The sequence below is a fragment of the Fringilla coelebs genome (assembly GCF_963513975.1).
Source record: "Fringilla coelebs genome assembly, chromosome: 2".
NCBI lineage: Eukaryota > Metazoa > Chordata > Aves > Passeriformes > Fringillidae > Fringilla > Fringilla coelebs.
In genome coordinates this window covers 4,924,268-4,938,130 of record NC_140029.1, presented here as the reverse complement: position 1 = coordinate 4,938,130, position 13,863 = coordinate 4,924,268, and the positions used below count along the sequence as shown (strand labels likewise).

Here is a 13,863-nt window from a genome sequence, read left to right as displayed (position 1 = left end):
TGCCAGCTCTGGAAGGTCCCAGCCCTGCTGAGGAGCTGCCTGGACACCTACAAAGAGCCTTTTTTTTTTTTTTTTCCACTTTGGAGTTGTTTTTCTGAAAATGTTTTTCTGAAAATTTCTGAAAAAGACTTCTTCAGAAATTGTACATACAAAGCATGCTGATTAAAGCCTGGCTTTAACATTGCAAATCAAGTGCTCTCAAGAAACTTCACAATTAAAGTTGTCCTGAGCCTTCTTATTTTAAGGTATTTTTGTATGTGTGTGCTTAAAACCCAGCCTTCATCATGTGCTGATGCACTCTTTCCCTCCCTAGCTGGGGATCAGGCAGGGTTAGATGGCAGATAAGGAGCTCTCTGGTTTCATCTTATGCTGGAAAGTGGGCAGCAAGCCAGCCACCAGGAGAAATAACCATAGCATCCATCCAGGCAGCTGGAAACAAGCCTGGAGAGCTGGATCCTATCTCTACCTAAAGGACAAGATGCTGGGAGAAGTTTTGTAGGGGTGAAACAGCCCTCAGGGTTTCACAGGTCCATGAGCTTGACCTGCAGCCCTGCGCCTCAACCATACAAGCTGTTAAAAGCAGCACTAAGCACCATGAAAATCAGAATGAATCCATGAAGAAATGAAAACTGCACCCAAGGTGTCTGAAAGCAGGTCTGAAACCAACACAGAATGGTTTGATCTCAGTTTCTCTGCAGCTCAGTTGCCCATCTGTGAACGACACAGATGCTCCCTCTCTTCCCACTGCCTTCGTGAAGGCAAATTGCTGCCTGTGAATCCCCCAGGATTCACCTTCAGAGGGGATAAATAATTCTCTATTCAGTGAGAGGCTGAGCAGAGCACTGAATGTGGAAGTCAGGGTGGCACACTCTGGGATGCTCCTCAGAGGGGCTACATCATCCCTGGGCACTGGGAAATGTGGTCCTTGGGGCACTGCAGAGCTGGATCAGGTAATTTAAAGGGTTCACTGATCTGTAGGCATGGGCAAAAGGAGAAAAAACAATTATTTTTAAATTTAATTCTACCTTAAGAATTCATTCCAGCACTTCCTAACTTTTCGATATTTAACTTTCCAGCCGTTATTTTAAAATGTCAAAGTAATCTGTGTGTACAACTCTAACACTATTCTGGTGGACAGACACACAACTAGTGAGAGCTGCCAGAGCAACTTGACCAGTGGTCTAGAGTAAAGAAATAATAAAAGCAGGGCCTGCCATATCCCAGGCAGGGGTAAATGTTTCCTTCTAGGAAGAGAAGGTGAGGAGTGGCCAGGAGCAGGCTGCTGTGAAAGGTCATGGAGACCTTTCCACCCCTGGCAGGATGGGGAGCATGCCAGCATGGATAATGTCAAGAAGAAAATAACAGCAGTTCAGCAGTGTGCTGTGCAGTAATTTCTGCAGTTCCAGTTTCTCTTCTCATCATTTATTTAAGACTGTGTCTAGACAGTGCATTACCATTCACAGAATTTATGACTAATGCCCTGAAAAGCAAAGATACCAGAATAATGTAAACATGGAAATCACCTAGAAGCCATACAAATCCTTAAATGGTTTTAAATATTCCCAAATTAAGTTTTACAGGAGAAGGTGTCAGGGTGACCACAGTATTTCATGGACAAACTTGCCCAGAGTGCCCATCAACAACATGGCAAGGGCAGGGTGGAAATTCTGCAGCTCAGCTTTACAAGAGGTTTACAGATTTGTTCATGTTGGATGAAACAGAATCATCAACAGCTCTCAAGCCTAAAATATCCCTAGAGATGCTTTTAAGAGACAAAATTATACTGGGAAAGAAATATTTCAAGCATTACTAGGATGCTTTTCTTCCACACAAGAAGATGGTCTAGATTTTCAGAGGTTCAGAAACACCTGAATTTCTTGTGCAAACAGTGGCAACCATGGTGACTTTTCCACATTTAGCTGGCACAGCTCTTTCCTTGTACTACAGAATTAAAAAGCCATTTTCTCTGATTGCCTCTCAGTCTTGCCATTTGATACTTACAGGCACACATGTAGGCACATGTCTGTAAATCCAAAAGACTTCACTGAAGTACCTTTTCAACCATAATTAGATGCACTGGAGATTTTCCCCAGTGTGTAACTGATGCATGAAAATAGAGATGATCAGCAGCAGGTCCTTTGCCTGTCTGACAAATCTGCTTGGGCACACAGCAACCTGCAGCTCAAATTCTGCTTTGCTGGGACTCCACAACAGCCATAGAGCCAAACAATAGCAGGATACAGGAAATTAGAAATTATGCTTTAATTTCTCTTCTCTAGCAAATCATTTTAGGAACAAATAAAACATATCACCCATTTTTGTGTTCCCATCCTGTTAAAATCCTGCTAGAGACACAACATTCTACCTGTGACTGTGGAAAAAAGGCCTGGGGGAAAAATAAATGTTTGGAAGTTCTTTTTCCAATGCTCTGAAGCAACTTAAATGTGGGATGAGCACATTGTTCATGACAGATCCCATGACAGGACATATGGCTCACCCCCCTCCTGCCACATGATCCTCTGCAGGAGCAGGTTTGGGGACATTCCCACAGATCTGAGTCACCCAAGTCCTGTGACCCAAAACAAGGGCCAGGGATGCAACAGGACCTTTCCTTTCATCTGCTGTTCCTGTGTGGGGTTATGCAAATGCTCAGGTCCATACTGAAAAGTGGAAATAAAGAAAATGTAATGTCAGACTGAAAATAGGAGACAAAACTACATCCTGCAGAACTTTTCTGGATTTAGATAATTTTTTTCTGATTTAGATAATTCAAGATGCCTGCTCATCTTAAAAGCATCTAAATTTATCCACTGGAAAAAGAAAGTTCCTTTTCCCCAAGGAATCCCCTCCATCTATGTCTCAAGTTCTGATACAACTGGGAATTTCTGACTGACAGCTGGTAACCCTGATATAGGAAGGGGGAAAAGCTTCCATCTTGAGACAAAGGGGACAAAGTCTTCCTGAATAGAGTCTTATCAACACTCAGATGTTAGATCAGATCCACCAAAAAATTCACCAGTTCTCAGACCTCCCACACAGTCACAGGTAACCAAGGAACTCCTAAGAAAATGGGTCCTAGTCTAGTTGTGGTTGGAAAGCTTCTGGTATCACATTGCCCTGAGGTCAGAGGTTGTTTTAAATTTGAACCAAAATTAGGTTTGCATTCTGGGAACAGACCCTGCTCCACATCAAAGGAAATGTTATTCCAAGTGCATCCTGAACTACTTTTGAGGAGAAAGCTCCTGGTGTAAATGCAGGCAGGCTCAGAGCAGACAGCACCAGACAGTGAATTATTGCTCTTGGCCAGGGGTATTGCCCTGAACCTGGGCAGGTAATGAGCCCTTGGAGGCCCAACAAGCAGGTGCCTTCCTCAGGCTCTCTGGAAGTTCAGTGAATTTGTGACTAGAGGTGGCAAAGAGCAAAAGAAGCATTCCTTTCCACTCTTAATCTAACTAAAACTTACCTAGAGAGCAGTAGAGTCCAACTTGTTCATATCCCTCACAGCAATCTATGAGGGTGATGGTTTCAGGGACTTCAACACTGTGAAACTCTGTTCTGTGGTGTGTCTGGGGACACACCATCCACGGGATCCACCCTCCACAGGATGTCTTCTTCTCATAGGACTTCTGGTAGGCAACCATTCTAAGCACACTTTTGGTCAGGGTGTAGTTGCACAGGTGGTACCCTAGCAAAGAGAGGCCTTTTTCTAGGAAACAGAAACAGGAAAGAAAAGGATCAGCATTAATTTGTCACCCTGCTGGTTTTTTGCTTCCTTTTTCTACCTCTGTCGAGGTCAGGATTGAGGGCACTTGAGATGATAGCTCTTGTTCACACTCAGGTGTTTATTGTTTCTTATCACTGTTACAGCCTCGCAGCAGTGAGTTCTGCAGCATTTCACTAGCAAGGCACAAAAAGGGCACAACTATCTCTTGTTACAAGGTCTTTTAAGGCTAAACTATCCAATTAAGAAAGGACACCTAAATTATTTTCCCTTTTAATCCAATAACTGATCCCTCAAGCCTGCAACGCAGACTTTTCTGTTCAAATACAAAACATCACCTCAACCCATGGAGAAGAAGGAAGAAGGTAAAGAAGAACAGTCAGCCTCCACCCTAAAGCCTCCATCTTGCTTCATATTTATTTCCATATTCTAAAACCCCAAACTGAAAGTTTTCCACCCTGTGTATTACACACTCCTAGCCATCCCCCCACCCCTAATCCCAGTGTTGTCAATGAGTTTTGGAAGCCTGTTCCATGGCTCCAGGTCACATACAGTGCTCTCCAGGGAGTCAGAGTCTGTCTGTACAGAAAATTCTAAAATTCTCAGCATCCAGAACTCCAACATTACCCCAGAGCAGAAGTTCCCTGCAGTATGCAGTGGAAAACAGTTATAAGAAAGCAGTGACAGAACCAACAGAGATGAATGATTTCCAGGAAGGCTGACACTGGGAAGAACATCGCTTCAAAAAACAGACACAAGAAAGAATTGGTAGTGACTGCTTGTCATAGGCAGCACTTTGGTCATGAAAGGATGAAGATTGGCAGGAAATTCAAAGAGTTCTTGGTGCCTTCAGGTTTGAGGCAGATAAGGGCAATTTAACTCTAGTTAATATTAAATAAATTTACATATGTTAATATAAATTAATAGGAGAGAACAATAGGCACTTCCAGGGCAGAGTCATCCCAGCAGTTTAAAAGCCCACTCCAGCCTCCTGCTGCCAAAGCCTTCATCACTCCCCACTGACTACAAAGGGAACAAAGGGTGAGGAACTCATGGGCAGGTGAGTCACAGTAGATGTCTGGAATCAGACATCCTTCAGACATCACCCTGGGCTAAAACTGGGTACTCGTACATCACTGGGAAGCACTTCCAGGTATCTGACACAAAAGGTATTCCTGGAGATCCTGCACTGCCTCTCTGCGTTTGTAGCAGACCTTGTTGATCAGCCACTGGAAACTGCAGTGCTTCATTGACTTTGAGTACAAACAAACTCAGTGACAAGGCCATTAACTGTATCATCTCACACAGGTCTGGGGATGGGACTCAGCCTCCAGAGTTCTGAAACCATTTCTGATGAGGAGTGAACTTGTTAGGGGCTGTGGAAGCCCAGGGCACTGGGAATATTTCTGTGTCTGCTCTGGGGTGCCCTGACCCCCAGGGCAGCACTGACTCTGACCCTCATCCATGGAGAAAGTTTCCCAGACTCCAAGATAGACTGGAATCCACAGAACTGTGAAATAGATTATAGAGAGCAGTGCGGGTGTATCACTGGGTGAGAAATTGAGGTTTTGGGGTTTTTAGCCTGTTGTGGATGGAAGCAAGATGGAGGGCACAGGGTGTGGTCCTGGGTTTCTTCTTCTTTACCTTCTTCTTCCTCCTTCTCCATGGGTTTGGGTGGCATTTTGTAATTGGGCAGAAAAGTCCCCATTGCAGCTCTGTGGGATCAGTTATTGGGGTAAAAGGGAAAATAATCCAGGTGTCAGTTCTTCATTGGATAGTTCAGTCTCAAAAGTCCTTGGAACAAGAGATTGTTGGGCATTTTGTGCCTTCTAATGAAAAGCTGCTGCACTCACAACAGTGAGACTGTTTCACTGATAAAAAATAATAAACACCTGAGTCTGAACATGAACCACCATCTCAAGTGCCTTCAATCCAGACCCAGAGAAACCCACAACTGGGACTGCCACAAAGTGCTTTGCTTAAAACTGAAATACTTCAGCAGGGATAGGGGAAAAACCCCAACACCAAACAACATAAAGAAACCCCAACAACAGCAACAAAAGCAGTCGGAGTTTAAGAATTAGCAGTAGGCAACCTACAGTCATGTCACAGACATCAGGCTGGCTCCTAATGAGATGTTGTAGAAGCCAGAGGGGCTGAGTCACCCTGTGTCCCACTTGGGAAACAGATCAGATGGAATTAAAATGCCTGCATCATCCTCTAGCCAAAGCAGAAGAAACTTTAATAAGATAAATATGAATTAGCTGCAGAGATTAAAATATAGCAGGATTGTTTTCTTTTTTTCTGAGAGCTCTGAGGGCATCAGGGTCAGCCAACAGAGAGACTGAAGCTAACACCATATACACAACAGGCATACAATTAAAACATTTGCAGTTTATCATATTTGTACAACTTATCTCCTGCCTGAAAACATGAAACGTGTTAAAAACAATTTAAGAAGGAAAAAAAAATTGTCAGGCTTTTAGGAATCCTGTGCCTTTATCACAGCTAAACAAAAGACATTTGTGCAATTTGAGCAGGACTAGGAAAACAGCTTTGGAGAGGAGCATCCATTTGCAGTGCAGGGACAGTCCAGAAGAAAACATGGAATAGACTTGGTGTCTAGAAATGACCTCTGGAAGCCTCAGCCTCACTCCTCTGTGCCTTCCTCCTGCAGCCAAAGGCAGAGCTGATGCTGGGTTGTGCTCCAGGGAGCTCCCAGCCGGCTCCAGGGGCTCAGTGCTGCTGCCTGGAGCAGCTCAGCAGGAAAACACTGAGAGTGGAAACCCCACTCCCTGCTTCTCCCTCCCGGCCAGCCTCCAGCAGGACACCTCTGTGTCTGCTCCCTGGGGCTCTGGGGACACAGCTGGGGGCTGCACAGCCCTGAGAGGCACCAGGCTGCTCCTGGTCCCCAAGCAGGGAGTGAAAGGAGGTGGTCAGGAGGGACAGCAGACACCCAGCCTGGCTCAAAGCCTGGCTCAAGCCCAGAGCCTGCCTGAGCCAGGTGAGGAGCCCAAAGGCTGGGATGGAGTTCTGACCAGGATGTGGCTGTGCAGGAGGCAATTAAAGGAGAAGTGAGCCAGAGAAAGCAAGGTGACCTCTCCTCTGGCTCACTAGGATAACTCTCTGGGAGAATGGGAAAGGAAAGCAAACATGGGTTCTGGAGCAGGAATCAGAGCTCAAGGGCTGCTTTTTATTCAGTGTGTTTGATCCATTAGCACCTCACATGAGGCACAAGTGCCTGACAAGAAGCAGGCAGCTGTCATTGCATTTTGGAAAGCATTCCCTTGCCATGTGTTAACACTGCTCCAAGAATACCTTTCTCTGCAAATGCTTCTGGGCGTGTAGGTGTGGGGGGGAAAAAAGTCTTGCTACAACTTTTAAATTTGTTTTTGGAGTTTTTTTAAATTTATTTGTAACCTGAATGGCTAAATGACCAGAGTGGAACAGAGTGAATACCTAAATAATTTTGGTTATAGCCTTTCCTTGGAGAAAGTGCACAAACATCTGCTGTGACCATGGAAGGAGGCCGGAGCAGGACAAATATTGTTCCATGAAAATGAGAAAGAGAAATTCCTACATTAAGGAATCAGACTGTTATAGTATAAAATCAGGTTTGAGGGGAGTAGGGCAGGTGAGAAGCAAGAGCTCAGCCTTGTTCCTCATCCCCATGATCCCTCCTTCTCTCCAGAGCTCAGTAAAGCCTGGGACTGGAAGGAAAAACTGAGTAAGGAGAGCACTGAGGATTTGTGCTGTCCGTGCAGAGCACTGGAAAGCTAAAAATTCCAGTGTCAGCTGAGCTGGCTTAGTCTCTACAGCAATGTGCAACATAAATACAGGTATGAAACTGAGAATAAGATGGTGTAGAATTAGACACAGTTTATAATTGGAAGCTACAGCTGTCAGAGCAGATATGAAGTCATAATTCATACTTAAACATTGATACTAGGAACATATATACACACATACACACTAGGTATAGAATGAGGCTGCCAAAGCCTAAAGGGAAGCTCTGAGATGAGGCTGTGGTGGTACAAAAAGATGCCCTCAGTGCAAGGAGTTGGGCTGAAGGTGTCAGGGAAAGGAGCAGCACTGCCAGCCTCTGCCCCATCCATCACTTCCACACCATTCAAAACAAGCTTTGACGCTCACAGAGTTCAATTATTTTGCTGACAGCAGTTTGCTGCTGAGCAATGTGGCTTGGATCAATTTGGGCTCTTTAGCAAATTGGCTTTCTGTTCTCATTACCCCCATCTATGGGATTATGGCACAGTCAAATGGAATTGAAATGCACTGGCTGTTGTTTTCAGTGACTCAAAGCTGAAGTCAATGGCACAGCAGAAGGCAGTCACCTGCCATTAGTAGGGATGTGTTACACCACACCTATCATTTCTGGATTTTAGAATTTTGTCTCAGAAACCACCAGCTTTCAGCACCATCAGGGACAATATCAATTTTTTTTTTATGTTAAGCAAGAGCATAAGGAATTAAAGCAAACCTTTCATTCATAGGAACAAACACTGAGAGGAAAGCAAAGGCTGCACAGGAACAGGCTCCTTGGAACTCAGGATTAAACCCAGATCAGAACTGAGAGCATGACCAAAAAAAACAGCAATAAAAAAATGTTCATAGCATTTATGCCACAGGAGAGCTGCAGTTCTGGAAACTTCACCCCTCAGGTGTCACAGGAGCCACTGTGAGCTGGGATCTGCAAAATCTTTTCCTACTGGAGAGCAGTCAGACTGAAAGAAATCCCCCTTCTTGTCTTGACATAACCTTAAAAATAACTGTTGGAGCAGATTCAAGCTCAGTTTTGAAATGCAAACACTCCAAAACATGAATGAAAAAAGGACCATGGACTCGATTTTTCTACAAATTCCAAATTTCAAAGTCAACACCACTTACTTTAAATGGCACTGGGATGGGAATTCTATTGGCCCTAATGTCTGCAAACCTCTTTTCAGCTATGGCTTTGACAGAATAACAGAAAAGTCTGCAAGGTTCTAAGAAATATGGTTTATATTTAACTGAGACTCACAAAACCACATAAGTAAAGAAAAGCAATGAAGAGCAGTCAAAAATCATATTTTCTCATTTAAATGAATCAAACCAGAAATTAAGAATAGATTAGGGGTTCATTTAGCAGTTACAGTTGGGTTAGGGTTTTTCAAAATTACAGCCCATACCACAGATGAAATTTAAGCGTGTCTTCTACAGCTTCATCTTATCCAACCCTAGGAATTTGCCAGGCACATTTCCTGTTAATGCTTATTTTAAAGACAAGCTTCATAAAAATTTGCACAATACTGAAGACAAAGCAGAAATTCTCCTTGTTCATTTCAGGCACAAAGGAAATGACAAGGATTTATTTTTGCCTGGGGATGAAAGGTTGGGGACAAAGGTTATGTTTTTGCTTGGTTAGGTTTTCTCTGTTCAATTATCAACAGAAGATTCTTAAATGGTCACAGGGACATTGCCAGTTCTCTGGAGAGTGGCCACCTTGGCTGGTTTATTTCAAAGAAATATCTACCCAACATCCAAACTAAGCTGTCCTGTGGCCAGGTTTACATCACTCACATCACTCACCTGTAATTTCATCTCCCCTTCCCTGCTGTGTGGCTGCCCAGAGGATGAGAACAGAAATAAGGGTGATCCTGGCCATTGCAGGTTATATATCCTGGATAAACCTTCCTTATCTCTCTGTTTCCAAGGTGGCAGAGCTTGGCTGTCCTCACTGGTAGGCTTTTGGATTAGGGGAAAAGGTGCTCTGGGTTTTTCCTTTTGCAGGGAGGTGATAACTGCTGCCAACAGAAACAAAGATGCTCCACTGGGAATTTTGCTGGTTGTCTCTCCTTTGTGTTCTCTCCAGGGAATTTTCCTCTTCTGCCTGTTCTACTTGGCTCCCCCAGCCTGACTTTGAGAAAAAAGGCATTTTAAAACTGCTGGTTTAGTCCCTGTTTATCCTTCAGAGAATTCTTCCCTCTCACCCCTTAAACACTCAACATCTGGGAGCCAGATTCACACACCTCAAATACCAGGTATTAAACATCTTGAATTCAGTCCTGTCCACACATCAGGTGGTACTGCTCTGAAGGTTTTTAATTCTGTACCTTGAAAGCAAACTAAGAGGAAAAGCAGATCTCTCTGTGAATGTTTATCCCTGGGTTTAAGCTGTTTGTCCAGTTGCTGTCACTGTGCTCCTCATTTCACTGCAATTCCAGCATCCCCTAAGACAGAGCAATGCCAGGCAATCAAGAACCTTGTTAAGCAGGGCATGAATCAGGTCTGAAAAACCAAAAATCTTTTTTTTTTTTCCATTGTCTAAATAATCAAGGCACATTCCCAAGATAGATGTGCCTCCAGCTTTACAGCACATGACAATAACTTCAGTGCAATGTCACTTGGCTCAGGCAAAGACAAGGAGTGAACACAGGATGATGTTTTATGAGGAGCTGACACTAAAGGATGGAAAATCACAGGTACAGCTCTTGGAGCTGAGGCAATATGTTCAGAGAAGCACTTAAATACATTTCACAGTGTTGGGGACAATTTATGTAGATGAAAGGGATCTGGAACCACAGACCCTCTCTTTTGTGTATGTTCAGGTAGCAGAGATGGGGCCTTGAGTAGCACTGAGGCACTTGTGAGCTGTTCTTCTGGCTTGGAAAATCAAATATCAACCTCATCACAGGGAACAGAAAGTGAAAAGGAAGAAAAACAATGGGAAATTAAAGCTTTCCCAGGGGAAAAAAAAAAAGAAAAACAAAAAAGAAGAAAATCAGTATTGCAGAGTGCTTCAATAAAAAATTTGAAAGAGAAAAAAAGAATCTATGTGGAAACATTTCTGCTCTAAGGACAATGTGCACCTTAACACCAGGATGTCTTGCCAGGCTGTATCCACAGATGCACCACTTACATCTCCTGCCAGGAAGGCAGCAAGAAGCCTCTGGCTGTAGGCTGGGCAGGGGATGCCATCTGACTTAAAAACCCCACTAATAAATAAATGAATAAATAAATAAATAAATAAATAATCATAAGAGGACCTAAATTAGTGAAATTCAATGTTCAAATAGAAATATTTCTCTTCATGATCTGTATTTTTTTTAAGTATCTAAATTTTCAGGAAAAATACCTTGGTTGAAATTTTTTGGCTAGCACTGACAAAAACTAGATCCTTAGCCCTTAGAAATTATTTGGTCTCTCTATAAAGAAGTGTATGTCTTGTCCAGTTTCAAATATAGGTAATGCCAGGCTGACATGTGAATTGGATTGCATCTGAGTTGGACCTCCATTGCAGTAGTGAGTCAATGATTCCTAAATACAGAACGTGCAGAACCCCCTTTTCAAATCAAAATTTGAGAAAAGTCAGTGAACAGTTAATCCAAATAAGAAATGGTGACAGAAATCATGAGTATTTCAGGATTTACCTTGTCATTTGCAAATTCTTTGAGGTTCTGATTTATATCAGCATTATTTCTTCAGCTACCATCAGTTAGGCTCACAGCAATTTCCTTTTTAGCAATTCAGGTACCGGAAAAGACCACTCAGGTAATTAAGGATGCAAACTGTGTTCTGTCCAGTCCTTTTCACATCTTCCAGCCACATTCTTGTCTTGTATTAATTGCAGCAAGTTTAAGATTTTGTCCTGCATCCCCTGCAGCAGCACATGTTCTTTGTGATCAGTTGCACTGGCTCAGCACAAGCCAACAGAGTCTCCTGGAGGGAAACTAGAGATGCATCAATATTTTGGATAACTGAACATCTGTGCATGCATGGATGACTGCACATTACTCCATTTTTAGTTACCATCATTGTATTTCACAGATAAATTTTTGGTTTTTTCTCCCTTATCCCTTTTAAGTAAGTGCTGTCTCTTTCCCAGGGAACAAGTGGCAGAACAAGAAGAAATGGCCTCAGGCTGCTCCAGGGCAATTTCAGGTTGGACATCAGGAGGAATTTCTTCACTGAAAGAGTTGTCAACATTGGAAGAGGCTGCCCAGGAGGTTTGGAGTCCCCATCCCTGGAGGTGTCCAAGAAGTGCCTGGAGGTGGCACTCAGGGCTCTGGGCTGGGGACAAGGTGGGGATGGGGCACAGCTTGGACTTGATGATCTTGGAGGTCTTTTCCAGCCTAAATGATTCTGGGATTCTGTCTCAGGACTCCAGCAGAAGATTTGCCCACTCTCTCTTTGGTGGTGAGGAAGGACAGGAAGGGAGAAGGACAAGGAGATGTTGAGAATAAAAGCCCTGGCTGTGTGGTGCTGGAAGTGAGCTGGACTCCAGCCTGGAAGGAGCTCATCCCAGTGCTCCTGGCACAGTCATCTGGAGCTGATCAGTTCTCCCTGTTTATACTTTCTGCAGTTACGTTTCTGATGTCTAAACTGATCTGAAGTTTGCCATTTAAACAAGGAAGGGCTAAAAGCCACATTGAAATCCATTTGTGGATAATGTTACAGGATCAAGAAGCAGATTTTTAGAGATGGGATTTGACTCTCCTAGACTGTACTATCAGTAATTGAAATATTGTAGCTGACAGCAGGCTTTCTCATCATACTTTTTCAGCATTTATTGCTTTAGACAGATTCATTTCTGATTTAATTAGTCACTTAGAAGATCCTGATCTTCTCTAGGCAAGGGGTTTGACACAGAAAGGTCATTGTTGGAACATTCCTTTCTTGCTTTGTATTATTTTGTCTATAAAGCAATCATTATTTCAGATGCAAAAATTGGTCATGACATTTCAGGACAGACTGATATGCACGAGGGCAACAGGACTGTGGGCTCATTGGGAGTTTATATTTGAGGAATAATTCATTGGGAATATAACAAAAACTGCTCTGTGCTTCAGAAGCCAGCACCTGGCTGGTCCCATTCATCTTCCTGTGGATGAAAAGCATCAAAAGCTTGAGAACTATTAAATCATTTAAGGTAGAATCATGGAATCACAGAATGGCTTGGGCTGGAAGGAACCTTACAGCTCATCCTGTTCCAAGCCCCTGCCTTGGGCAGGGACACTTTCCACTATCCCAGGTTGCTCCAAGTCTCATCCAACCTTGAACGCTCCCAGGGATGGGGCATCCACAACTTCTCTGGGCAACCTGTGCCAGGACCTCACAGTAAAGAATTTCTTCCATAAATCTAATTTAAACCTGCCCTCCTTCAGGCTAAAAACATTTTTAGCCTCCTTTTTCCCTTTGCTATTTGGCCATATAAAAAAATATATCTCCTTCCTTTTTATAAGCCCCCTTCTGTCACTGGAAAGTGCTCTAACTTCTCCCCAAAGCCTTCTTTCCTCCAGAATGAACAACCCCAGCTCTCTCAGGTCTTCACAGCAGAGGTGTTCCAGCCTTCTGATCATCTTTGTGGGCTCCTCTGGGTACACCCTGAAAGGTTCACACCCTTCTTCAGTGCTGGACCCCAGAGCTGGGTGCAGAATTCCAGGTGGGGTCTAATGAGGGCAGAGAAGAGGGGCAGAACCACCTCCTTCACCTTCTGACCACTCAAAAACCTCTCAAAATCAGCTGTCAGTAAACACCCAGAAATCTCACAGAGTTTCAGCCTGATTACAGCCTGTCAGTCTGAGAAAGGCCAGGCTGTGGCCAGAGCAGTCTGTGGGAATAGATGGTGTGCATTCACCAGACCTGAAGAGCTCACTGGAATGAACAATTCCAGGACAGGAAGGCAAAGGCAAAACCATGCTGCCAATGAAGGTGACAAGAAGTTCAGATGAGACCTGATTTCCGTCTGATTTCTGCACCTTGACTGCATTTTCTGCTGCCCAGTGAATTTTGGCTCACCATCAGGACAGTCTTAAAGATGTTTAGCAAGGGTTGAGCTCAAGCCAGTCTTTCCCTTAGTGGGGCAGTGCTACAGTTTCTTCTCTCTTTTATATTCCTAAACTTCACCAAAACCACAGAAACTTAATTGTCTTTGAGTCTGCAGCTGATCTGTCAAAACTGGCTTAAATCAATCAGCAAGGCCAGTGGGCCTTAGAAGAGAGGAACAGGCTGACTTAGCCAGAAATAACCTTTTTGTAGCCAAATACAAAAAACAAATCACTCCTGCCATCAGGATACAAACTCATTCCTTCTTCTGAAAATGAATACATACAATGAACACCTTAATGTCTATTCCCTGGAGAGAA

General features: G+C 43.6%; 1 protein-coding gene across 1 annotated transcript in view; it reads right to left on the bottom strand.

Moving 5' to 3' along the window:
• Nucleotides 1-3,641, bottom strand: part of UMODL1 (uromodulin like 1) — a gene marked incomplete at both ends in the record, with an annotated part of 42,903 nt that extends 39,262 nt beyond the window's left edge. Inside the window, one exon of the mRNA XM_084226338.1 lies at nucleotides 3,464-3,641. Within this exon, the coding sequence (XP_084082464.1) occupies nucleotides 3,464-3,641 (178 nt within the window). The remainder of the gene's footprint in view (nucleotides 1-3,463) is intronic.
• Between the last annotated feature and the right edge of the window lie 10,222 nt (nucleotides 3,642-13,863).